Genomic DNA, 23497 nt, shown 5'->3' on the forward strand with positions numbered 1-23497 from the left:
AATGATTGGCCCAATATTGAAAATCTAACCATATATGGTCAAGTTCGTTAGCCTATCCCTAATAGGAAGTATCTTTTTTCCTTTTTGAGAAGTATCTCTCTACCTTAATTGTATAGAACAATGACAACATTCATCCGAACGAATGCAGAATATTTTCACTCGCAAGCCGAGTACAAGTACTTTGTCTTCGCTGAGATTGAACTGTGGATCAAAATCTTCTCAACTCTCCCATTGATGAACAGCTATTCAAACATTCTTGACAATGCCTCAATCACGTCTTTTCAAGCCCCTCAAGATAGGTGGCATGGAAGTAAAACATCGCATCGGAATGGCGCCACTTACTCGCTTCCGAGCAACTGAAGACCGAGTGCCAACATCCCTCATGAAGGAATACTATAGCCAACGCGCCGCAGTGCCAGGTACCTTGATCATCACCGAAGGAACATTCATATCGGCAACCTGTGGCGGATTCCCACACGCACCAGGGCTTTGGCGTGAGGATCAAGTTGCTGCCTGGAAGATCGTCACCGATGAAGTTCATCGTAAGGGATGTTTCATATTCTGTCAACTATTTGCCATGGGCCGTGCCGCGGATGTCAACACAGCCCGGAAAGAAGGCAACGTTATTGTAGCACCCAGCGCTATTCCCATGGAAGAAGGCGCCGCGGTGCCTAGGGCCATGACCATCGACGAGATCAAACAGACAATCCTGGATTATGTCGACGCTGCGAAGAACGCTATTCAGGCCGGCTTTGACGGAGTCGAGATTCATGGCGCAAATGGATATTTACTAGACCAATTCATCCAAGACGTCAGCAACGATCGTGACGACGAGTATGGCGGGAATGTAGAGAATAGGTCTCGTCTTCTCGACAATGTGATCAAAGCTGTTGTTCATGCCATCGGCCCTGAACGTGTCGGGCTTCGGCTGAGCCCCTGGAGTACGTTCCAGGGTATGAGAATGCAGAATCCGATCCCGCAGTTCACGAATGTGATCAACAAAGCCAGGGAGGCGGGTATTGCATATATTCACCTCGTCGAGTCGCGAATATCTGGTTCCCAAGATTACAATGGCGATGAGACACTGGATTTTGCATATGATTTATGGAACGGGCCTTTTCTTATTGCTGGAGGGTATACGTCTCATGAGGCCCGTGAGTTGGTGGATGAGAAGTATCCAGACAAAAACATCATGGTTATCTTTGGCCGGCACTTTATTTCCAATCCGGATCTCATATTTAGGATTAGGAAGGGTTTGGAGCTCAATGCATACAGCAGAGATACTTTTTATGTCTCCGGGTCAGCGGTGGGTTATTTGGATTATCCATTTAGCAAGGAGTATCTGGAAAACAAGGCAGATGTCTAGTATACTTGGGCAGACTAGTTAGAGCCCCGATAGGCAATCTCACTAACTTGGAGGGTTTTTGTCGCAAGGATTATGCGGCAGAGGCTTTCTCAGTTGGACGTGGAATTTCAACATACTTTGCATTCTTCTGACGAATATCATTTTGGAATTTCGCTTCGCGGATCGTTCATAAAAAATCCCGTACGTGGCCTCGCTATGTTTTCATTTTGTTTCCGAGATCTTTCCGGCTCTCCCGGTATCTGTCAATGTCCCAAAATAGATCGTTCGATATAGCCGGAAGATAGTTATGCCGGTATATTTATTCCCCTGGAATTGACAGTAGATGTCTGCCTGTTGTACCCAGTGACTCTTGTATAGAAATGTCACAACCCACCAAGTTCATGAGACTTGCAAGTTAGTAAAATCTCTTTCCTTGAGTTATAACAATTGTGCTAACCGGGATCCAGGTCCCAATGAACGCCGAACAATCAGTCGCGAAGATGTCGGCTTTTACAACGCGCTCGTCATAGCGGCAATTTATGAAATTGCGAGTGAAAATGTAGATGTCAATTGCGCCGAGTCATTTCTTGCACCTTTGAAACACTGCATAGAGAAGTACCCACACCTAAGCGTGGTAGTCAAGGACAAGGATACCGAGAAGCCATCATACGAAGCTGTTTCTAGTATTGATCTCCACAATCATTTGTCTATAATTCACGAAGACGAAGCTAGTAGCAATGGCGAGACAGCAACAATTGAAAAGATCATGCCAGCCATACTTGACCGGCCTTGGCCTGCTGATATCCCACCTTGGCGAATCGTGGTCCTCCCTTTGGTTTCTCCCCAAGAATCCAAAGCGAAGCGATGCTTTGTCGCCTTTGCATTCTCTCATGCTCTCGGAGACGGCATGGTTGGAGTCGCCTTCCATCGCACTTTTCTAGATGCATGGCGCCAGACCGCTGGTATGGAGGAGAGTGCCTCTTTCTTAATGACTCCTACAAGTCAAACGCTTCCGGCACCCTTTGACACACCTGAAAGGCTTCCCATATCTTGGAAGTTCCTCCTTGAGCCGTTGATAGCTGTTTACTTGCCAAAGTTTCTATGCAAACTTCTTGGGCTCCGCGCATCTGCTAGCACGCTAGATGCCGGTACTTGGATTGGGTCGCCCATGTTCTTCAATCCGGCAGCCGCCCTCCAGAGCAGAGTAAGGATAATTGATATCGAGGCTTCGCTCGTTCAGAAGGCCCTTCAAGCGTCAAGAAGCCATGGTACCAAGCTCACAGGGACGGTGCACCAAATGATTGTTCGGGCGCTAAGCAAGGCCATTCCTAGTCCTGGCGTGACCAATTTTGTCTCGGGAACGCCCGTTGATATGCGAGCATCTATCGGGACGCCTGGTCTCACATGGGGTCTTTTCGTCTCTGGACATTACGAGGTACATCCACGGGTACCGAATGTGACGGAGCCTGCTTTGTCCGAGGAGATGTGGGCCGCTGCCAGTTCAATAACACAGAAACTCGCTATATGTGGTGCGACGCTACAAGACCAAGCAATCGGCCTTCTGAGATATGCCCCCAGCATCAGGGATTGGACGTTGAGTAAAATTGGACAACAGCGGGACTCCTCGTATGAACTGAGCAATTTGCTTGCGTTTGATAACATGGACGACAGTGCAGACCAAAAATGCAAGGTTGTTAAGATGGTGTTCTCACAGCCTGGAAATGTTACCAGTGCGCCACTTGTTTTCAACATGATCAGTGTCAAAGGGGGTAGCTTGGTGTGCACAGTAAGTTGGCAAGCTGGGGCCTTGGATGTCCCAATAGAGGAGGAAATGCCATTAGTTGATCATATATGTTCGTCGATTCGAGCGGACTTTGAAGCCTTGGATTAATGTTACACCAGTTTCAGCCCTCGGACTTTGTGTTTTCATATTCTCAGACTTGCACCCATAAATACTTATTGAGACTTCTGCCTCAGGCTGATAGCACCTTCCTTCCATTCTCTCGCCCACTTAGCTCTCAATCCATGATTTTCTTCTCATCTCGCCTTCGCCAGAGGCCCTGAGATCCTGGTTCCTATCGACCCCATCTTATGAGCAAACTCACATTAAAAAAAAACAGGCCACTGGGCCTTGCTACCACAGGGAGAAGAAAGATCGCTATTGAATCCATAGTATCACGCTCTAGGCATGACTACGCACAATTCATTACCGTTAGTCGCACATCGCGCAGTTTCGACTCCAACGTACCACCCAGTTTTACAGCGTGACCCAATACGCCACTACCATGTTTGATAGTTGCACCCCACGCTTTCAACCCTCTGGTTGGCGTGCGAACATGTGTGGCCGTTGATGAAGGACAGAGTACAACAAAAGCCATATCATGGGGGTTCGCCCGCCTAGCTACCGCTTCGATATGCCATACAGCAACCCCTCGAGACTGCCGGCAGCGCCAAACATGTTAATAAAGCCCGACCCGCAACTTCTAACCTAAAGCACACAAGCGAGGAAGTGGACACGAACGAATTTAGAGCAGTTTTATGTGCGTCGAATTTAGTGAATTTAGTGCTGTGAAGAAGAGGGGTGATTGGCCTAGTGCGTGGTGCCAACACGCACGGGCCAGCTCACCCAGCTGAGCTGGAACTCCTCCACATATAGGCGACATGTCTCTCCCATTGAGACAATTGACTCTGTTATATGAAACATCTGGACAAACGCGACGTTCCATATAATGGCGGCAGGACGACCGTGTAACCCTGACCTCGCACAATCGGAGCCTCTCGGCCCCCCTCAAAGCCAGCTTGCATCAGGAGAGGCAACGAACTCATTAGAAGATCTTCTGCAAAATGACCCTTCTACATATGGCCGTGGTCCAGGAACAAACGGGTCTGCCTCCGTGGTATCCCACACACCCGATGATATTGATGCCGAGGATGACGATGGATCCCTTGGATCCCAGCCTACCCAAGATGTGACATTGCGACCACCCGACTCAATAGATCCATCTAATATTCCGCTGCCTGTATCCAGTCCGCCGTCAACCCAAACATCAAGCCAAAGATCCAGCCCGCCATCTAGTGAGCGATCCAGCCAAAGATCCAGCCCGCCATCTAGTGAACGATCCAGCCAAAGGTCCAGCCAAAGATCCAGCCAAAGATCCAGCCAAAGATCTAGTCAAAGATCTAGTCAAAGATCTAGTCAAAGATCTAGCCAAAGATCCAGCCAAAGATCCAGCCAAAGATCCAGCCAAAGATCCAGCCAAAGATCCAGCCAAAGATCCAGCAAAAGATCCAGCCAAAGAGCTAGCCAAAGATCTAGCCAAAGATCAAGGCAAAGAACAAGCCAAGGATCGCGGAAAGGATAGAACCACAGAGAGATCCAGCCAAAGATCCAGCCAAAGATCCAGCCAAAGATCCAGCCAAAGATCCAGCCAAAGATCCAGCCAAAGATCCAGCCAAAGATCCAGCCAAAGATCCAGCCAAAGATCTAGTCAAAGATCTAGTCAAAGATCTAGTCAAAGATCTAGTCAAAGATCTAGTCAAAGATCTAGTCAAGGAGATCCGATGGCTGATATAGTACAGATTACTCCTCCCGGAATAGAAGAAAGAAGTCCAACATCATACAAAAAAATAATCAAGAATGCTGGAAGGTTGCTTGAACATATCAAATATGGAAATGTCAGGAAAGCTTCTCGTCACGGGAAGACTTCAATCACATACTACGACTATCGCGATGACTTCGTATCCTATTCAACATATATCGATGATTCAGCGGCCATCGCAGACATGCGTCACGTCCCAGAATATGTACGCCAAAGACTCATCTTTGTGGAAGATCTTTCCAAGCCCGTGATAGACAAACTGGGTGAAAACTTCAGCATCAATCCCGAGTTCTTCGAAGAGCATTTACTGAATTCTGGCTATGCCGGCGGAAAATACGACAGTCCACCAGCTCGAAACTGGAGCACAGCATCATTCGAGAAATCCTACATGTCATTCAGGTGGATCCGACCAGTTTATCGACGTCCAACATACTTCTCGAATGCTGACCTCGAAGATCTGCTTAAGGAAAGCGTAACACATTTCACCCGGGGAAGGTCTGTTACGACGGGAATCCTCACGAACATATTTCGGCTAGACTGGGGTTTGTGGACAGATCCAGCAATGACAGTGAGATCGAAAAGAGTGTGTGGATTAGAGGAGAGAGTGTCAATTTGGAGAAAGAAGCTCATGTATCAAGACACCGAGATTGGTAAGTGATATACATGAAGTAGAAACCCCACACGAGATACTGACAGGCCATGTGTAGTAATCGTACTTCTTGACCCTTTGCCAGAGATATCTGAGATACATCAATACTGGATAGCAGCTGGTTCGCAACGAGAGAATAGCGAGAGAAAAAAAAGAAAAAAGCACGAGAAAAGATATGAGAGCTCTGATGACGATGGTGATGATATGTCGCGCCGCCCCTCCGGGGAGCTGAGCCAATACTGGAGAACAACTGGTTCTCAAGGAGAGAATGGTAGGAATGATGACAACCACTCTACAGAACAGAGTCAATACTGGACACCACCTAGTTCCCTAGGGGGGAATGGCGAGAACGATGGCCAACACTCTATGGAACGCAGTCATTATGGTTCTCAAGGGGGAAATGGCGAGAATGGTAGTGATAATGCGACGCGCTATTCATCTATGGAACGGAGTAGATACTCGGCATCAACTGGCTCTCAGGAAGAAAACGGCGAGAATGATGAGGAGGAAGAGGAGGAGGAGGAGGATGCGTCGCACTACTCCTCCATTGAGCAGACGATTTATGTCGAAGAGTTTATCATCGATGAAGAGCAACCACAACGTGTCAGGGATGAACGTTCGTTTACTGATTGGATAATTGGCAGAAATAAACGAAAAAATGGCAAACCTGAAAAGAAACGCAAATCCAAGAAGAAACGGGAAGTTTCCGAGAAGAAGCGCGAAGTACTGGATTCGGTTATCATCGAACAGATAGCTCCCCGCCAGATAGTCTCAGCCGACCTAGACCGCATATTTCAATTGCCGCAATCGATGGCAGAGTTGGAGAGCAAACTCCAGGAAACAAAGTCAACCAAATCAGAGATCTGTGGCGCTCTCGATGTGCAGCGGGGATCACATAGCCTGGCCAGGGCGTTGACCCGAATTATTAAACAAGACACCATGACGCTTCTCAATCAGCTCCGACAGGTCCTTGACGAAATAGATATCGAGATTATAGATGATGTGAAGATGGAGGATAGATTGAGCCTATGGCGAAATATCATCAACCGTGCTCAGCGGGAACTTCCAGAGCTGAGATATTCCATCGAGCCCTTTATTGAGTTTCTCATAAAGCTCCATTCTCCGGGCTCACTCTTGGAGGTCGCATCCATGAAAATGGAGATTACGCAAGATAGAGATGAACTGTGGAAGAGTATTGATCGCATTATTGATCGACTTCAAACAACATCGACGTCTTTGAATTCAAATATGGCTCTCCTGGAGAGTCGACGCTCAATTGACGAGGCTCATGCTGTGGCAAGACTCACCGAACTCGCGTTCATTTTTATCCCGATGTCTTTCGCCGCCTCTGTCTTTGGTATGCAAATCGAACCATTTGCAGATCCAGTTCCTATCAGTAACTTTTTTGTTGTGGCTATTGTCGTGACATCATTTGCATATTTTATGCGTATGGTTATGCGCAGCCATTGGTTGATGTCTATCAAGACAGCTGTGAAACATGATGTCAGGAAATATGCAGCAAGGAATGGTCAATCTGTGCCACCTAGATCGCTTCCGATGCTCCTGATCTTTCAGTCAATAGGAAGTCGACTGGGTACCAAAATTTCCGGTACTTTGAAGTTGGCTGTGAAAAGAACCCGCTTAGTAGCAAAAAGGCTCTGGGCTGTGTTCGGCTTCATGATCAGCTTCGTTTTGTTGAATGGAGTTGCATCAGCGATCCCAATCGGGATGCTTTGGACCCGCGAGCTTGATTCCGGTATCCGGGATGCTGTCAGTATCGCTATTGCTTTCATTGTTATATTCGTCGTGGGGGTTCCATTCTGGCGAAGATCTAAGCCGCTGTATCGGAACGCATTACCAAACCTGATCATGGACGGATTACGCCGGGCACCTTGGTGGGCTAGAATGGCTTTGATATATCTGACGTTCGCCGCAGCATTTATCGGGATGCCTTTGGCACTCATCTGGACGCGCCCACTAGCTATTGGTATCAAGAGTGGGCTGACTGTGGGTGTTGTGATGATGACGGTGATTCTAATGACGCTTGTTACAGCTATTGGGGTGGGAAGAAGAGCAGGAGGAAATCTTTAATTAGCATATCTATAAGAAAGCAGGGTATTTGTACCTATAACATGCAGCAAACAATGGATCGCTCAGTCCGTAAGCAATCCAACAGTCATTCATGGGATATGGGATCATCCAACAAAGTTAATTGTCTCTTTTTGGGCACTTTCCGGCCATATCGAGCAACGCTGGATCATGCCTTGCACTTTCATAGGTACTATCCGTTTCAGATGAGAGAATTGAATGGTTTGGGGGAGAGATAGAACATGAAATTCATGGCTAAAGGGGACTGAGTAGTCACGTGCTAACCATATGCATGGCACTAGCCCTGGAGGGGTTTAGGGTTATTATATGTTCAGCTCGCAGTTTGCCTTGTCTTTTCTCGTTTTTTTCTCACTATTGTTTACCCCTCATCTTCCGACTACACCTTTGCTACCAAATATCATTCGTATAAAGATGAATTTGAACATACGTACGATCCTCAGTATTCGAATGGATATGTGTGCTAACATGGTTCAAAGGCCGGTGGATACCTTTAATCGGTTACCATCATGTTTTGATGATCATATTATTGATTTCAATTATTTTCCTATGTGAGACCGCTAACTCTATTTACCCTCGAAATTTATTGATTAATTCTTTTCCCAAGCTATTCTACTTGCGGGCTGCTCTTCTTCCAACGGTCTAAGCAATATATACTTATTATCGCTAAAATATACAGCGAAAGAGGCTCTGTCTACAGCAACCGGACAAGTGAGCTTAGCTATTGCACATGCCACTCACAATGTGACGCAAGCTGGCAATGGAACGACCCTTGAAGTGCGAGCGGGATACATGGGGATCTGTATCACGCAGAGCCATACAGGACGCATCTGCTCTGCCAACGCACAGGTGTTGGCTAATTTAATCCAGGCGCAAAAATATGTTAAAAATGGGAATACAAGTACGGAGATCATACCCGACCCACTCAATTTGATCATGATTGCGAATGAGTTTAAGGAGAAGATTGTATTCGACGGTTTGATGTAAGTATTTCCATCCAGGTTGCTATTTTGATGCAATATACTGATGGCCCTTATACACAGATATGTCACGGTGGCCTTAGCATTCATTTCATTTATACTCCTATCAACATTCCCTGGATGGCATGATGAAGTTGATGACGAAACCGGCTCAATGCGCGAGGTGAAGCCATTTCCTAACACAGAGGTGTCACACCTTTGTTTACTCTTTACAGTTGCTAGCTTTGGATTTGGATTCGTCTCCGTATTGTGGCAACACATCAACAGCAGTGCCACAGCTACAATGACCGAAATCCTCACTTATGGCGCTGTCTCGGGTCACGTGGGAGGTGCAGCGATGGCGCTGGGATGGATTTCCATAACACTGATTGCGTCAGCCAGTATTGGACTTTTTGTGATGATATTGAGCATAAGTCTGCTTAGAAGACTCACCACGGATGACTAGAGACAAACACCCTCCTATTTAGCTAATCAATCTCTACTATACTCCTTATTTACTAAGTTTTGCTAGGATTCCAAGTCGTCATTTTTTGGTACACCAAGACCTGCGCGTGTTACCTAGATAGGAGATATATATACGGAGCTCAATAGAGCCGCATGAATTAGTTCACTCCAACAGGCCTTCAACTAATATCCGAACTGTATCATCCGTAGAAAGATGTTCGGAAATTATCAAAACAATTGCCCTTGAAAAACCATGTATGAACCAGCACTCATAAGCTTCAGCCTGTTTAAACAGAATGGCGGCCCAGTGGGCTAGCACGATAAGCGCGGCTGGGTCTTGAAGTAAAACCATATGACTGAAGTGGTCAGTGGTCTTGTTTAACCACGCGCTTATACCTTGCCACGGCCCTGATAAATCATCAGAACATCGGAGCAAGGCTCCAATGCCGAGTAGAACAGCCAGGGCATCTTGCTCATGATCTGGTTTCCCGAATATCTCGGCCATGCGATAAGGGAGCATCTGAAGACGGTTGAGTAACGCGGTAGATTCTGTGGAGGTGTCTGACCTCGGAGATGTTTGAATATCACCGCGATTACCCTTCTCGGTTTCTAGAAAATTACCCGGTTCAGAGGACGCAAAGTATCGGATATCGCATAGTAAAGACTCTAGCTTGGACAGGGCCGTGGCAGGGCCCAGAACGATCTCTTGATTTGCAGTAAACCCTGTCACGGTCCACCGCGCACAGCTCACAATGCCCCTGACTTGAATTGCTGCCTTTTTCGTTTTCTGGAAAGTCTCGGTAGCCTCAGTGCTGGGAGTATTGTTTATTATCTCGTTGAATCCAACGAAGAATTCGGAACGGAGCTTTGTTGCCCGCTCATAGTGTTTTTGCCGTGCTGTTGTTTCGTCCTCGAGCGTGGTTGAATGGTACGCAGAAATGGCCAGTAGCCCGCACATTAGCCACCGTTGTTGTAGAGCCAACGAAACAACGTAAACGCCCCAGTATTGTGACGCTGGTAAATAATCCTCCATTTTAGGAAGCGTTAGACAAGCTGTAATAATGAAATGATGGAAATAGGCCAATGTTTCAAGATCCACGACGGGAGAAGACTCAGAAGGTGATATCAGCTGTGATAACGGCGGCAAATCATCCATACTAGAGTCCTCTCTATCATGTCCACCCCCTTCATCGAAACCCTGTGGCTCCAGGACTGTGTCTTCTACAGAGACCTCGAAATACTTGAGTTTTGTGCCGCGAAAGAACGTCTGTAGATTGACCGAACGCGCGTGAGAAGCAAAATCATTCGGTCCATTGGCATTGTGGACATCACTCCAGTGGCGGCTCATGCGTTTAGAGCTTGCACAGAGATGCCCACACCCGGTCATGGTACAAGAATACCCAGACACTACGGGAAGGGCATCAATCGGCCCTGTATTTGGGCTAGGAAGTGTAAGATTACCCGGTTCAACGATGTCGAGTTGATGGATAGTGGATAGCAAATGAAGCCTTTCTTCCCGGTAAATTTTGTGGCGGAGCAAATGGCTCCCTAACGCATTTTTCTGAATGGCATAGTGGCACTCTCGGCAGATCACCACTTTGTATTTTGCATTATACTCGAGTAGGTCCCGTGGGCCAAGTCGCATTTTAAATGGCAACCCTCTTTCTAGGGTGGAGGTTGGGGGTAGAGAAGATTGTGAACAATGCGGCGTAGATAACGCGGAACCATGTGCTGCCGTTGACGTATTCAGAGCTCATCCTCGTATTAATAGAAACATTATGAGACTTTGATCGTGTTGTATAATTTATCAACGTTGAATCGGTAATGTCTCATATGTACGTAGCAATGAATTATCAGTAAACATCTGACTGAATCTAAGTCTATTGTTATTTACCTGGTTGTTCTGCATGAATACCAGCGGCTGGCACCTTTCCAAAACGGGTCTAGTGGTAATTTTAGTCCGGTATTAAGTCGGCATTGAGGGAACGGCATATAGGGTTCTCGTAAGAACGGCACATGCGGTTCTACGTTCTTATACATCGCAATATTTACTACCTATCTGCTTTGAAATAATGGTGCTTTGGGCTTGTTGATTACCATTCCCTAGGCATCAATCATAATATATGCGAAAGTTCTACAGTATTTATATAGTTCAGCAGGTCTGCCCCAAATGTGTTCTATATAACTATCGGCTCAACCCAAACATCTCATTTCACCTTTCTTCTGAGACAAGTTTACGTTTCCTCATACTTCTATCAAGATGTCTATTCCAAAGAACCTAGCTGCTTGGCTCACCAAAGCTGGCTCTCCACTACAGGTGGATGATGCCCCGTTGCCCACAGCTAGTCCAGGAGAACTCGTCATCAAAAACGCTGCGATTGCCATTAACCCCCTCGACTGTCACATGCAAGATGCCGGGGTCTTTGTGAAGCAATGGCCCGCTATATTCGGCTGCGATATCGCCGGTGAGGTGTATGAAGTGGGAAAGGATGTCGAACGATTTGAGAAAGGGAATCGTGTAATTGGGTGTGTTATTTGACAGAATATCCAGATCAAGAAATCCTGGACTAATTCTACTTTTCCTAAATAGACATGCTATCAATCTGACTAGTGGGCGCTCCGAGGACGGTGCATTCGCTCTCTATACGGTAATTCCTGCGAACAAAGCAGCCATACTTCCCGATGAAATATCTTTCACGGATGGTGTTGTGGTCCCGTTCGCATTGGAGGCAGCTGTCTGCGTGCTTTCCCTCAAGGAGTCTGGCTTCGCCATGCCCGGTGTAAACACACCGGCACTGGGCCTTCCATACCCCTCCCTGGAGGAAGCGCCACCCACCGGCAAGACGCTTGTGATATATGGTGGCTCATCCTCCGTTGGCTCGATGACGACCCAGATTGCTACAGCAGCCGGACTTCACGTCATTACCATTGCCGGGGCACACAATTTTGAATTCAGCAAGCAGTGCGGCGCTGCTGAAGTATTCGATCGCAATGATACTTCACTTGTCGACAAGGTTACCGACGCAGTTCGAAAGAACGGTGGCGAGTTTGTTGGCATCTTTGATGCCATAGGTACTCCCGAGACTTACGCTCACGACATCACCATTCTTGATCAGTTGGGTGGAGGACATCTTGCATCCGTGCATCCTCCTCCTCCTGCTACTAATCTCCCGGCGAAGGTCAATGCCGGTATGATCTTTGCTGTCAATGATATTGCGACGCCTGTCTGGGAGGATTATGTTACACCTGCCTTGCAATCTGGAAAGCTCCAGTGCCTCCCACCTCCGCTTGTCGTCGGTAAGGGTTTGGAACATATTCAATCTGCGTTGGAAAAGTGCAAGGCAGGTGTCAGCGCCACAAAGCTGGTGGTGGAGCTGTAACCGCGTTGCTTATCGTTTCCCTTCCAAGAAGGTAAATTGTGGCTTTTGGCACGCTGGCTAAAATATGCCTGATATGGCTATATCATCTACGCTGGGTCATTACTTTCAGCCATGTTCATGCTCCCTACTAGCAATAGTTTAAACACTTTAGTTAAGACATAAGAATGCATGTCTATCTTGAATATATTGATTACGTACAAATTATTTACCAATGGACCGATAAGATGCCATATCTTTACTGTCTACATATGTACCATATGTACCTATCCCCTTACTTTTTGCCCCTCGCATTGCTAACCCTAATATTAACGTTGCATTGCCCTCGTCTCCGAATCGCAACTTTAATTTAGGAACATAGATTCAGATTGGCTTCAAATCAACATAGCATGGGGCGATAGCTCAGTTGGGAGTAGCGTGCGATTGAAGTTCGCAAGGTCGCCGGTTCAATCCCGGCTCGCCCCATTGTTTTTTTTGTCTTTTGGTCAATTCCGTGAATTGATCTGGGTATCACCTTTTTTTTTTGGTCTAATGGTTGAAATACTCGAAGGAGTGGCCAGGGAGGAGGGTATCAGAAATGTACTCTTTGTTAGGGTTTCACGTGCCTATCTATCATTTAGTTTTTAGACTGAAGATCCGACAGATGTTGAACAAAATCAACTATTCTATGTTGCAATTTTGTCCGTATACCATGTACGGAGCTCTATGTAAGTTTTAATTTCTGAAATTGGCATTACCATAGTGCTATAGCATGAATGAATGGTTGACTATGAAGGGAAGGGGTCTTCAAACAGCGTCCGAAAATTGTTCACGCTTTATCTATATGAAAAGCCCTATCTAGCAATAGTTTGCTTCTAAGGATATCTCCCTTCAGATACTTCAGATTCTGATAGTGGACGTATACTTGTTTTATATGATTCGCGAGTCAAGGAATTCGTACGTAGTACCTTATTTTATGTTAGTTGAATAGAACATACATTTGCATTAAGCAATGAGCCGTGGTCATAAGGGGCTTGGCAAGAACCACCTGCATGTGTTCATGCCACAAACGACATATAAAAGATGAAACTGTAGTTTCAAATAAGCTGCCTATCAACATCAAATGGGGCGATAGCTCAGTTGGGAGTAGCGTGCGATTGAAGTTCGCAAGGTCGCCGGTTCAATCCCGGCTCGCCCCATTTTTTGTATCTTTTATATGGCAACACCATACAAAAGGTACCTACGCAGCGTACGCGTCCATTTTTTTCCAACCCTCGAACTAGTTTAAGTACAAAGAAATATCTAATAGGGGCCAATCTCGATAGATATACTACTAAGATTAATTAATTAATTATAAGCATAAGATAGTTAGTTGTAGGAAGTAAGGTAAAGTGACGAAGCATTCATTCATTCACTTGCTTTGAGCATCTATCTATACCTGCTTGATGATCCTTGTTATAAGGTTCATGATATAATGTTTGGAATATTGGAAGTAATTGAGACCTTGTTTATAATGCACACTCTACATACCTTCCTATATTCTGAGAAAGTTGAGCAAGGGAGGTTAGTTAGTTAGGGTTATGTTGTGTTGTGTATGAGGTAAAAAAAGTAATCGTGCCAAGCCCACCACCATAGAAAATTACTTTTTATATTGACCATGTCACACTTTCCTCAGCAAAATCATGACCTCTAATAACATCATCAATTTCGACTGAGAGAATCAACACTTGACAGTTACCCCTTCGAATACATTGATGGAGAAGCCTCATAAAACAAAAAGAGGAAAAAAATGGGGCGAGCCGGGATTGAACCGGCGACCTTGCGAACTTCAATCGCACGCTACTCCCAACTGAGCTATCGCCCCATGTCATGATGATTTCACCCTTATCTAGCACTACAAACCAGACCAGCTAGGAAGCGGGAAGTTACCATTTTCTATGAGCAAGCAATAAAAGAGCCCTGGGGCTACTTATTTAACTAACTAGTTAATTAACCATGGAGTGTATGAAAGCCTGAGAAATGAGCCCTCTGAGCTCAACTTAATCGATGGCGACTAAGATATTACCGTGGGCACCTTACGATTACAACATATATGTAGCCCTAGTTCGGAGTATAACAATATTAGAAACCCACATAGTATTCACATATTGAACGAAGCTATCAAAGTTAGATGGCAAAATATCCTATCCGTATGGTGATGATGTTTGATCCGAGCCAGTCAAAGCCATTTTGGCATTCTTCAGACATTCAAATCTTTCTCGATACGTCCTGGGCTTCTTTTTAGGGTTTCCGTTTATCTCGAGGTCGAAAATTATGTTGGGAAGCTTAGGGTAATCAGCCAAGTTGCAGTGTGCGTTCAAAAAGCCCCGATAGATCTTCCGCAAGTTTGTGAAAGAAATCGTGGCAATCCGTTTATCTACAGGCTCGAAGTAGTGGTCTTTTTTTCTACAGTCGCAATCACATTTGAGCCGAGGCTGAACGAGGCGAGCGGGTGAGTGAATTGTCCACTCTGGGGTGTCATAATCTCTTTCGCGGCCGCATTCTATTTTTTGGTTACCTTGACCATAGCCCCGGCAACGTACACGAACAGTCTCAGCACAACCTTCCAGGTCCTTACCCGTGCGGCATAGGGGGGCCTTCCAGTTTGCCTTGCGGCGTTTAGTCTGGGCAATGGCCCTCGTTTCCATACGGGTATAGTGCTGCACCGCTTGAGCAGGGATGAGGCCTGGCTTTCCTTTGCAGCCGTTTTGCCCACAGCCATTGCCACCTCTTTGAGCACTTCGAACAACCTCGATAATATAACAACTTGGCAATTCTGCCACAAAGAAAGGAAAAGCGTCATCCAAAACTGATCTCGCGCAACCCCTGCATTTTAGATGAATTAATTTCCCGGGCTCTCCAGGGATCGCTTTGCATTGCTTGAATCCTGATTCGGTTCGGGTGATTTTCCGGATGTACATGATTCCGACCATGCGGGCGAGATATTCAGTCGAGAATTGATCGAGGTTTGATATGCGGCCTTTGCCAAGAAGAGAAAATGCCGATTCCAGTGCCTCTCGATTTGTTATTGGGAGACCACGGATTTTAAGACCATCCTGTGACCGGAGCCATGATCGGAACGAAGCCGGAATATCCACAAAGTCGAAAATCTCAGACTCGGCGTAATCATCCCTGTCCTCACTATGGAAAGGCTCCATTTCTTTAACAACATTCTCAAAAAAGGTAATGATAGAACGCAATTCCTTATTTCTCGCATTCAGGCGAAATATCTATTGGCTGATTAGACGAAGCTCTGGAGCTCTGAAGCTCGGAGAACAACTTACCTGTTCTTCCTCAGAGATGGGACCGTTCGGGTGTGTATGCATAGGCACTACAGATTCAGAAGGGACATCCTTGAGTCTTTGTAATAGATCCCTCTCTTCCTTTCTAAGAGATTGCCTGAGCTCGAAATCCTTAAATTTTTCCGGAAATGCCACCCGGAAGGCATCTAGAGCCTCTCGTAAATGCTGTTTCCTATCCAAGTCCTGCTTGGGACTCAGCCGAGAATATTTGCCTCGGACAAAATGAAGTTCAAAAAATTTAGGCTTGACCTTCATTTGATGCTGAAGCCCAGCAAGCTGGATAGCCATCAAAATCGCTAGATCCTGTGGTCTCCCATAAGTCTTGAAAAACCCAGAACTCGTCTTATCGAAACGTCCAGGCCTGGAGAAAAATTGAGGATGATAGGCTTGAATGATGAATCTTTTCATAGAGTTCGAATCACCAAGTTCGAGCCAAAGTCTTACAGACTTGAACATTCCCCACAAAGGAAAACGAACCAGACGAGCAGTTTTGCGTATCTCTTTAAAGGCTTCTTCCCCGAAGCAGATTTCTACAGCCGCAGACATATTTTCCCGGACCTTTCGGATGAAATATCGGTGAGGGCGGCGCAGATCCTCTGTATAGAAAAAAAGACAATCATCGGTTCGTTCTCGGCGACAAATTTCATCAAACATAAAGCAGTGGTCAGATGATAGACCACACTCATATAACAAGCGAATTGTAGGGTTTGTGAGGTCGTATGTCATCGTATTGTGTGAATCTGCAACAAAAAAGGTCGGGTTGAAAAGATGGACGGCAAGAGGCGACTTAATGGAGCCGCTAGGCTGTACGAAATGAGGTGATCGGTCTACCCCCAGACTCTTCCAAGCCATTGTATCTTGCTTAACTAGCTCTTCAAAGGCAGTGCCAAGGTCCCACATCTCCTTTACCCCTGTATATACATTAGTTTGTTGTTGACGAGTCTGACCATCAAGAAATAAGAGCGCATACGAGTCTTGAGCGATGTCTCAAAGGCCTCCAAGAGCGGTAGATATTGCGACATCCGATCGAGCTCTTCCCTGGTTGGGACCTCGATCAAGCAGCTCCCAAATAAGCGAAAATTTAGTTGGGAGCCCATGATGGCAGGCGTTAGCAGGCTGTCAAGTTGGGGGCAAAGACCAAAGGATCCACAAAAAGATATCAGAAATGTCTCCTAGAAGAGGCAGAACAGAAGCTAAGAAGCAATATAAGAGTAAAGCCTGGAATGGAAAGGAAGTGAGACAAGAAGAGCAGAGAGTGAAACCTGGTAATCAGAAGAAGGCGAGAGAGAGAAAGAAAAACTATGTATCATATTTGTATAATAAAAGTTCCTGCTGAACATGAATTGGAATTATATTGAATCGGCGAAATTCTCGTCAGGTTGTCAGGTTTTCAGGTTGTCAGATGAGTTTTGCTTACTAGTTTTGCTACTACCTACCTAGACAACCTAACGCCCCCCCTATTCATATTGAATAACCTCGAAGATATCAGCCCGTGTTCAAATAGCGTATCAATTCATCACCGCATTACACCGTTTTTAAAGATGTATGAGCCATGAATACATAACCGAAAATGTCCCCTGTCTTATCATCCAACTTCGCAAATAATCATCACTAGGCTAGTTATACGGTTCAGGAGAAAACACCTTCTTTACACGGAAGTGCGACAAATCCCGAATAACCTGCGCTGTCTGCTTCAAGTTCCGCTTAACAATAACAGCAGTAGGAAGCGAGAACAGCTCATCGATCTCCTCAAGGGACTTATTCTTAGTCTCCGGCATGAAGATAATCTGGTAAGCCCAGCCAAGGACAGCAATACCACCGTAGAACCCGAGCGTCAGTCCAATTCGCTGCATAGACTCCATCATCCGGGTAAAGTTATACGTAACAATAAACGAGCACAGGAACAAGTTAGCGTCGGCTGTTGTCATGCCATAGGAACGCAGGTACGTAGGGAAAACCTCGGAAGGAACGACCCACGTCAAGCAAGCGTACGAGCCGAAGAAACCCATGTACAACACAATACCGGTGAGGTAAATGCCCTGTGCTGCGGCGGGGTATTTATCGACATCGATAGTGTAACCCACACCGACGAGCACAAGGCCAATAAAGAAACCAGGGAGCATTACGTTCGCCCAGTACCGACGACCAAATCGCTCCATATACAGCACGGCCGGGATGGCGCCGATCAGCAGTGCTCCACCTCCGACAAGTGACATGAAGACGGCGTCCTTGTTGCCGAACCCGATTGCCTGCATCAGCGTCGACATGTAGTACATCACTGCATTTACGCCCGTGAACTGTCCGAGGAAGATCATGATATTGGCGTACACCATTGCGCGGCGGGCACGAGGAACAGTGATGAAGTCCATCCAGGGATACTTTCTTGTCTGGGCTTGCTCTATGCTCTCGGCTGTGACGGCTTGTCGCATGCCGAGAAACTCGTCTTTGGCTTCGAAGTCATTGAACCCACGGATCTTCTTCCATACTGCGTACGCTTCGATCTCGCGTCCTTTGTGCATTAGGAATCGGGGGCTCTCCGGTAAAACTAGCATGCCCACGAAGAGGATTGTTGAGAAGACTAGTGATGAGCCTAGGATATAACGCCAGTTTCCTTCCACACTGACGAACATTGCGGCGACGGCGTAGCCGAGGACTTCACCCAGAGCGATGTTGAGTTGATACAGGGAGACCAGGTTACCGCGGAGTCTGCGGGGGACTGGGAGATACTGGAGTTAGAATTGGATATAGGTGGGGTGAGCGTGATGAGGTACATACCACACTCTGCGACATAGACTGGAACAGTACCACCCTCCAGACCGACACCAGCGCCAAGAATAAATCGGCCAGCGAAGATCATTCCGAAGTTGATAGCGCCAGCCTCCAGGGCGGCGCCGATGGTGTACAAGATACAGGAGACGATGATGGCCATACGACGACCAAGGTACTCGTTTGCTGGCGAAAGGATAAGAGCACCAGCAACGGCTCCAAGCGGCATGCCGGCGTTGACTAGACTGTTGTCTGCCGAAGACAAGCCTAGATCAACGGGGAGGTAGAGGTTCGCACCGCTGATAAGCGATTGGTCAAGACCAGACAGCATACCTCCCATAGACGCGAAAGCGACGAGAACATAGGTAAAGGCAGCAGGGTTGGACAGGGTCATCTCGTAGCGGGAAATGGGGACACTGTGTATCTGCTCTTCGAGCTGCTGCAGTTCCGCGTCCATGACGGCTTCGCTCCTCCCGTTTTGGAGTTTTTGTTCCGCCACATCGTCCATCTCAAAGGCGACGGCATCTTTATTCTCGTTGTGCGCGTTTTGGGGCACCTCAAGATCTTTGAGGTCGATCATGATAAATGAGACCTCTATCAGGAGATGGTTTGTGGGACTATTAGATGATATGAAGTATAACAGTGGAGTGGAACTGTCACTTCGGGCTCTGCCGGAGCAAGGACCAGGATTTATAGAAAATGAAAAGAAAATATGGGTCGAGCAATGACACCAGCTGACATAGCTAGGGGGGAAAGGCAAGACTATTTGAGGTCGTCCCAATGACGATCACAGCGGCGGCTGTTTGACATTACGCACGAGAAAGGCACGGTGTAGGGGTTCGGGCCCAAAACAAAGTCAAAAAGCCATATGAGGAGGTGCTACATTGTTGAGATTGGCCGTTGGCCGAGTCAGAATCTAGACTCGGTCTGAAGTACTCCGTATGCATACTGTACTCTCTCATGTGTGGAGAGAAGTGGGGAACCAGGCCAGTCCGGGGTGATCACGTTAATCATAAGATGAAGAACGAAAAGGCGGGCTCACCGGGAGACAGAAACAGGACCAAGGCTAGAATATGCAGCTTGCCGTATGTGAGCAGGGATTGGAATGTGGAGTGATTCAAGACATCGGGACTTTGGGCGAATCGTGTACCATCAAAGCTTATGTCGACCATTCCTAGGTACACAACAGGCAATCCGTGTAATTAACCCTCAGACCTCAGATCGACAATGCCGTCAAATGTGGTCTCATACTTCTGGAATCTTCCCGGCTTCCCGTTGTGTCGGCATATATCACGGTATAACTGTATTTTGCACGGAATGAATCTTGCGAAGGAAAACAACCTCGACGCCGGAAGTTGTATATATCTATAGCCGAAGAAGAGGGGCCACATCTCGGACATAATCCGGGACTTGAAAGACGCTAGGAACTCGGTATCCAACTGAGTTGGGGTCCCCGTGGGGAGGACTCGGCGACATCTCGGGGAAAATGGGGCGCACATTATGACTTCTTTTGTCAATTAAGCTTCGAATATGGATTGAGGCTTGTCAGCTGCTCCTACTTGGCCAATGACCTGCATTTGAAGAAAAAGAAGTTAAACTAGCTTGCGGGTTGCGTTATACTCCGAACATAACGGCCCAGTCAAACACGGGATGGCCCCATCGCTTTAAAAGGCTTGATTTTCCTTAACGCAAGCAAAAGATGGTCATTCGCTGGCTGCTGCTTGGCTTTGATGGCTGAAAATTCTTGGTTGCGAAGGCCGATTGTGGGGGCCATCGCATATCTTAGCTCGTTGGATGGTTGGAAAGGGTGATCTCTACCCCTTCGGTGGTAAGTCAGAGTCGGGTAGCCCGTAAGAGTGAGATATTCCACCTAATATATCCCCAAAGCGTGGGGGAAAAGGTCAAATTAGCAAATCTATGCGAAAACGCGCTACATATAAATGTATTCGGCACAGATCTATGAATCACCTGACCATCGATGATGGAATGTTTGAATGAACTTTGCCATTATGTATGTACTCGGTAAACATTGAACATAAAATAACCCCCGACGCCATGCTCTTCACCATGCAATGTAAGCATCTGCACCTTCACCGTCTTCCAGGTGCTCCAACAGGCTTCCGGACACTAGGGTCAACATGAGGACTAGGAGACCTTCCTCCCTGCAATCTGGCTCGCAGTCGGTCCTGGGCCGAACCACCACCCGACCCAACACGGTCGAGATTCGGACGACCCTGGGAAGACTGAGATGACCCAGCTCGCTGGCTGGGCAATGGCCGCGCTCCAGATGGATGGGGGGAGCCCGATCCAGCAGGCGAGTAGGACTGAGAATGTGTGAGAGCGGGCCCGGGCGAGGAGGAGGAGCCCGACGGCGCGCTGTTGGCGGAGGCGAGCGGCGGTGCTGTGCCACCACGTCCGCGACGAAGACTGGCCGTCTGTGGGAGCGATGTTTGGGATGGAGAATCGCCCCATAGATCACCTAGACCACCGTTCCGGCCGGTGTTGGCGGACCCTTGGTTGTAGCCACCAGAGGGTAGCTGTGAAGTCGCAATCTGGCGGGAGGGGGTCGGAGATGGGCCCTTGGGGTCTTGTGGGAGCCATGGTGGGAATGGTCGGCCCTTTTCAGCGTAGTAGGCTCGAAGGGCGTTGGAGATGTGGGAGCAGTCTTCGTTGTCGGGGTCGTCTCCCTCGTCGCCTAGCGTAATGGCACGACGAAGATTGGTGAGTCGCGAGCCTAGGCCAGAAATGGCCGAAGAGGTGGTCAAGGATGAGAAGTATGAGCTCATCTTGTGGCAGCTGATTGGTGGGGTTGAGTAATGCCCGGTCTGCAGAATGGCAGCTTCGGTGCGGGGTGGGTTGGCGCGGAGCTGGACCTTTGTTTGTGGGGACCCAATGCAAGAGCTTCAAGGCCAAGGAGTTGGACAAAAGATGAGGATGATTGCAGTGGATTATTAATGGGGGTATTAACAGAAGAACCGGCTTCTGGGTTAAGGTGAAGTTGTTCAAAGGAAAATGAAAGGCAACGACAAGTGGACAATCATTGGGCGATAGTTAACACGTGATCATGTGTTTCACCTAAATAAAGCAATTCAGGTCTTGTCTCAAATAAATTATATTCAGAAATCTCAGGAATAACAGAGATATCGAGGAGTACAATGAAGATAAAATAGACATTGGAAAATCTAGGATCGTGAGTTGTAGTGGATGCAATATAGCAGGGTATGATGCCCAATCACTAGCACAAAATAAAGAATATGAAACAAAAGAATCGACAGCCCGAACGCCATGCAAGATCAGGTAAACTTTTCCCAAATCCTTTAACATCGACAAAATCATGCCATGACCTGGTCCTTGGCAGCACCCTCGGTCTCGTATTCGATCTCGATGCGAGGTCCCTTCTTGCGAGGCTTCGCCTGGGGAGCAGCATGCTTCCGCTTGGCACTGGGCTTGGGCTTCTTCTCATCAGCGCTAGCCTCCTCGTCATCCTCATCCTCGCTGTCGTCATCATCACTCTCATCGTCATCGTAGTCGCTGGAGTCAGCTGAGTCGACACCCAGCCAATCCTCCATATCCTCAAGGTCCTCCTCCTCGTCGAGATCGCTGACGTACTCGACCTCACCGACACCCTCTTCCTCTTCCTCCTCAATCTCCTCGCCGTCATCCATGTCCACATCACGCTCACCGTCACCAGCCCGCTCGAGACCGCGGAGAACCTTCTTCCAGATGCCCTCCTCGACATTGAGTGGCCGGTCACCGTAAGCGCCGCTGCGTAGACGCTCAATAAGCTCACGCTCAATGGCTCTCTCGACTCTAGCGGCAGACTCGGCCTTGCGCTCACGAGTCTCTTCACGACGGCGGATCTTCGGCGCCAGCTTGGGAACGACTCTCTCTCCAAGACGCTCGTCCTCCTTGGCGATGTTCTTCATGCGGATGTTGACCTGCGTCAGGCGGGTGAGACGCTGCTTGCACTTGTGCGTCAAGAATTTGGGCCAGTAGATAAGACGCTCATCGACTTGCTCGAGAGCCTTCGCGTAGTTGGAAGATAGGCGCACACGCTCCCACCATTTGCTAGGCATGTGGGCTCGTTCGATGGTCTTCATGTACAGGTACATGACGCCTGTTTCGGGATCGCTTCGCACCGTCGCATACCGCGAGTTGGCTAGAGGACAGGACTGGCGATTGCACAGACCACTGACATTGTATTCATTGCGACAGAAGTTTTGGTCTTTTGTTGTTCTAGAAAGAAGGTTGGAATGGTTAGTGAAAGGTTCTTGTTTTTCTGTCCATGCTTAATGGAGATGAAAAGGTTCTGCGGACTGGAAACCAGCGAGAGAAGATTAATACTCACTTGAGTTTGTAGGAACAGAATTGCTGGTTGATAACCTGCCAGACAATTTCGTCAGACATGATGGGCGAGGAATTGGCAACCGAAAAAGTGGTTGGTCCTTGAGTCTACGCAGCAGATGTTTGAAGAAAAAAAAAAAGATTCGATATGTATTGACCGCCTTCCTGAGATGGGGGATCACGTGGTTCCTTATCGATTCCGCGCAACGTCATTGGACATCAAGGCGGATCCGCCTTTCTAGCCATCCAACGACTTTGGGGTACCTGATGAATTTACAGGGAACGACATCTTCGAATTGATTATCTAGATTCATGATAACTATATTAGAACGAACTGGGAACAAGTATTAACCATGTTTATTTAATCTAAACTCCTTCTATATATTCTAGGCTGCTATCAGGAGATCTATCAGTTGGAGCCACCCTTCACTTTGTCCATCTCTAATGACCATCGGACGAAGGCTCTGAAACACCCAGCTAAATTAATATTTCACATATCCAGTGTTCGCGTTATGTCCACAGCATAGATCATGGGTATCTTTTGGGGGCCCGCAGTGCCAAATTGCT

At 47.3% G+C, this 23497-nt stretch overlaps 8 protein-coding genes across 8 annotated transcripts; 3 read left to right on the forward strand and 5 right to left on the reverse strand.

The window, feature by feature from the left end:
- Positions 1-262: 262 nt before the first annotated feature.
- On the forward strand, positions 263-1366 carry PGRI_068910 (alkene reductase; the record flags this gene model as incomplete). The annotated part of the gene is made up of 1 exon (XM_040794605.1): positions 263-1366. One exon carries the CDS (start codon positions 263-265, stop codon positions 1364-1366), a length of 1104 nt encoding a protein of 367 aa, XP_040648936.1.
- A 359-nt stretch (positions 1367-1725) lies between these two features.
- PGRI_068920 (Alcohol acetyltransferase) lies at positions 1726-3236 on the forward strand (the record flags this gene model as incomplete). Its single annotated transcript, XM_040794606.1, has 2 exons — positions 1726-1759; positions 1813-3236. The coding sequence occupies 2 exons, from the start codon at positions 1726-1728 to the stop codon at positions 3234-3236; spliced, it is 1458 nt and encodes a 485-aa protein (XP_040648937.1).
- A 6050-nt stretch (positions 3237-9286) lies between these two features.
- On the reverse strand, positions 9287-10471 carry PGRI_068930 (uncharacterized protein; the record flags this gene model as incomplete). Its single annotated transcript, XM_040794607.1, has 1 exon — positions 9287-10471. One exon carries the CDS (start codon positions 10469-10471, stop codon positions 9287-9289), a length of 1185 nt encoding a protein of 394 aa, XP_040648938.1.
- Positions 10472-11383: 912 nt separating this feature from the next.
- Positions 11384-12503, forward strand: PGRI_068940 (zinc-binding alcohol dehydrogenase family protein; the record flags this gene model as incomplete). The annotated part of the gene is made up of 2 exons (XM_040794608.1): positions 11384-11649; positions 11714-12503. 2 exons carry the CDS (start codon positions 11384-11386, stop codon positions 12501-12503), a joined length of 1056 nt encoding a protein of 351 aa, XP_040648939.1.
- A 2392-nt stretch (positions 12504-14895) lies between these two features.
- On the reverse strand, positions 14896-16075 carry PGRI_068950 (uncharacterized protein; the record flags this gene model as incomplete). Its single annotated transcript, XM_040794609.1, has 3 exons — positions 14896-15021; positions 15062-15748; positions 15803-16075. 3 exons carry the CDS (start codon positions 16073-16075, stop codon positions 14896-14898), a joined length of 1086 nt encoding a protein of 361 aa, XP_040648940.1.
- A 1361-nt stretch (positions 16076-17436) lies between these two features.
- On the reverse strand, positions 17437-19166 carry PGRI_068960 (putative MFS sugar transporter; the record flags this gene model as incomplete). Its single annotated transcript, XM_040794610.1, has 2 exons — positions 17437-18536; positions 18596-19166. 2 exons carry the CDS (start codon positions 19164-19166, stop codon positions 17437-17439), a joined length of 1671 nt encoding a protein of 556 aa, XP_040648941.1.
- Positions 19167-20676: 1510 nt separating this feature from the next.
- Positions 20677-21372, reverse strand: PGRI_068970 (uncharacterized protein; the record flags this gene model as incomplete). Its single annotated transcript, XM_040794611.1, has 1 exon — positions 20677-21372. One exon carries the CDS (start codon positions 21370-21372, stop codon positions 20677-20679), a length of 696 nt encoding a protein of 231 aa, XP_040648942.1.
- Positions 21373-21918: 546 nt separating this feature from the next.
- Positions 21919-22993, reverse strand: PGRI_068980 (ribosome biosynthesis protein MAK16; the record flags this gene model as incomplete). The annotated part of the gene is made up of 2 exons (XM_040794612.1): positions 21919-22822; positions 22935-22993. The coding sequence occupies 2 exons, from the start codon at positions 22991-22993 to the stop codon at positions 21919-21921; spliced, it is 963 nt and encodes a 320-aa protein (XP_040648943.1).
- Between the last annotated feature and the right edge of the window lie 504 nt (positions 22994-23497).

The sequence above is a fragment of the Penicillium griseofulvum genome (genome assembly GCF_001561935.1).
Source record: "Penicillium griseofulvum strain PG3 chromosome Unknown contig_92, whole genome shotgun sequence".
Classification (NCBI taxonomy): Eukaryota; Fungi; Ascomycota; class Eurotiomycetes; order Eurotiales; family Aspergillaceae; genus Penicillium; species Penicillium griseofulvum.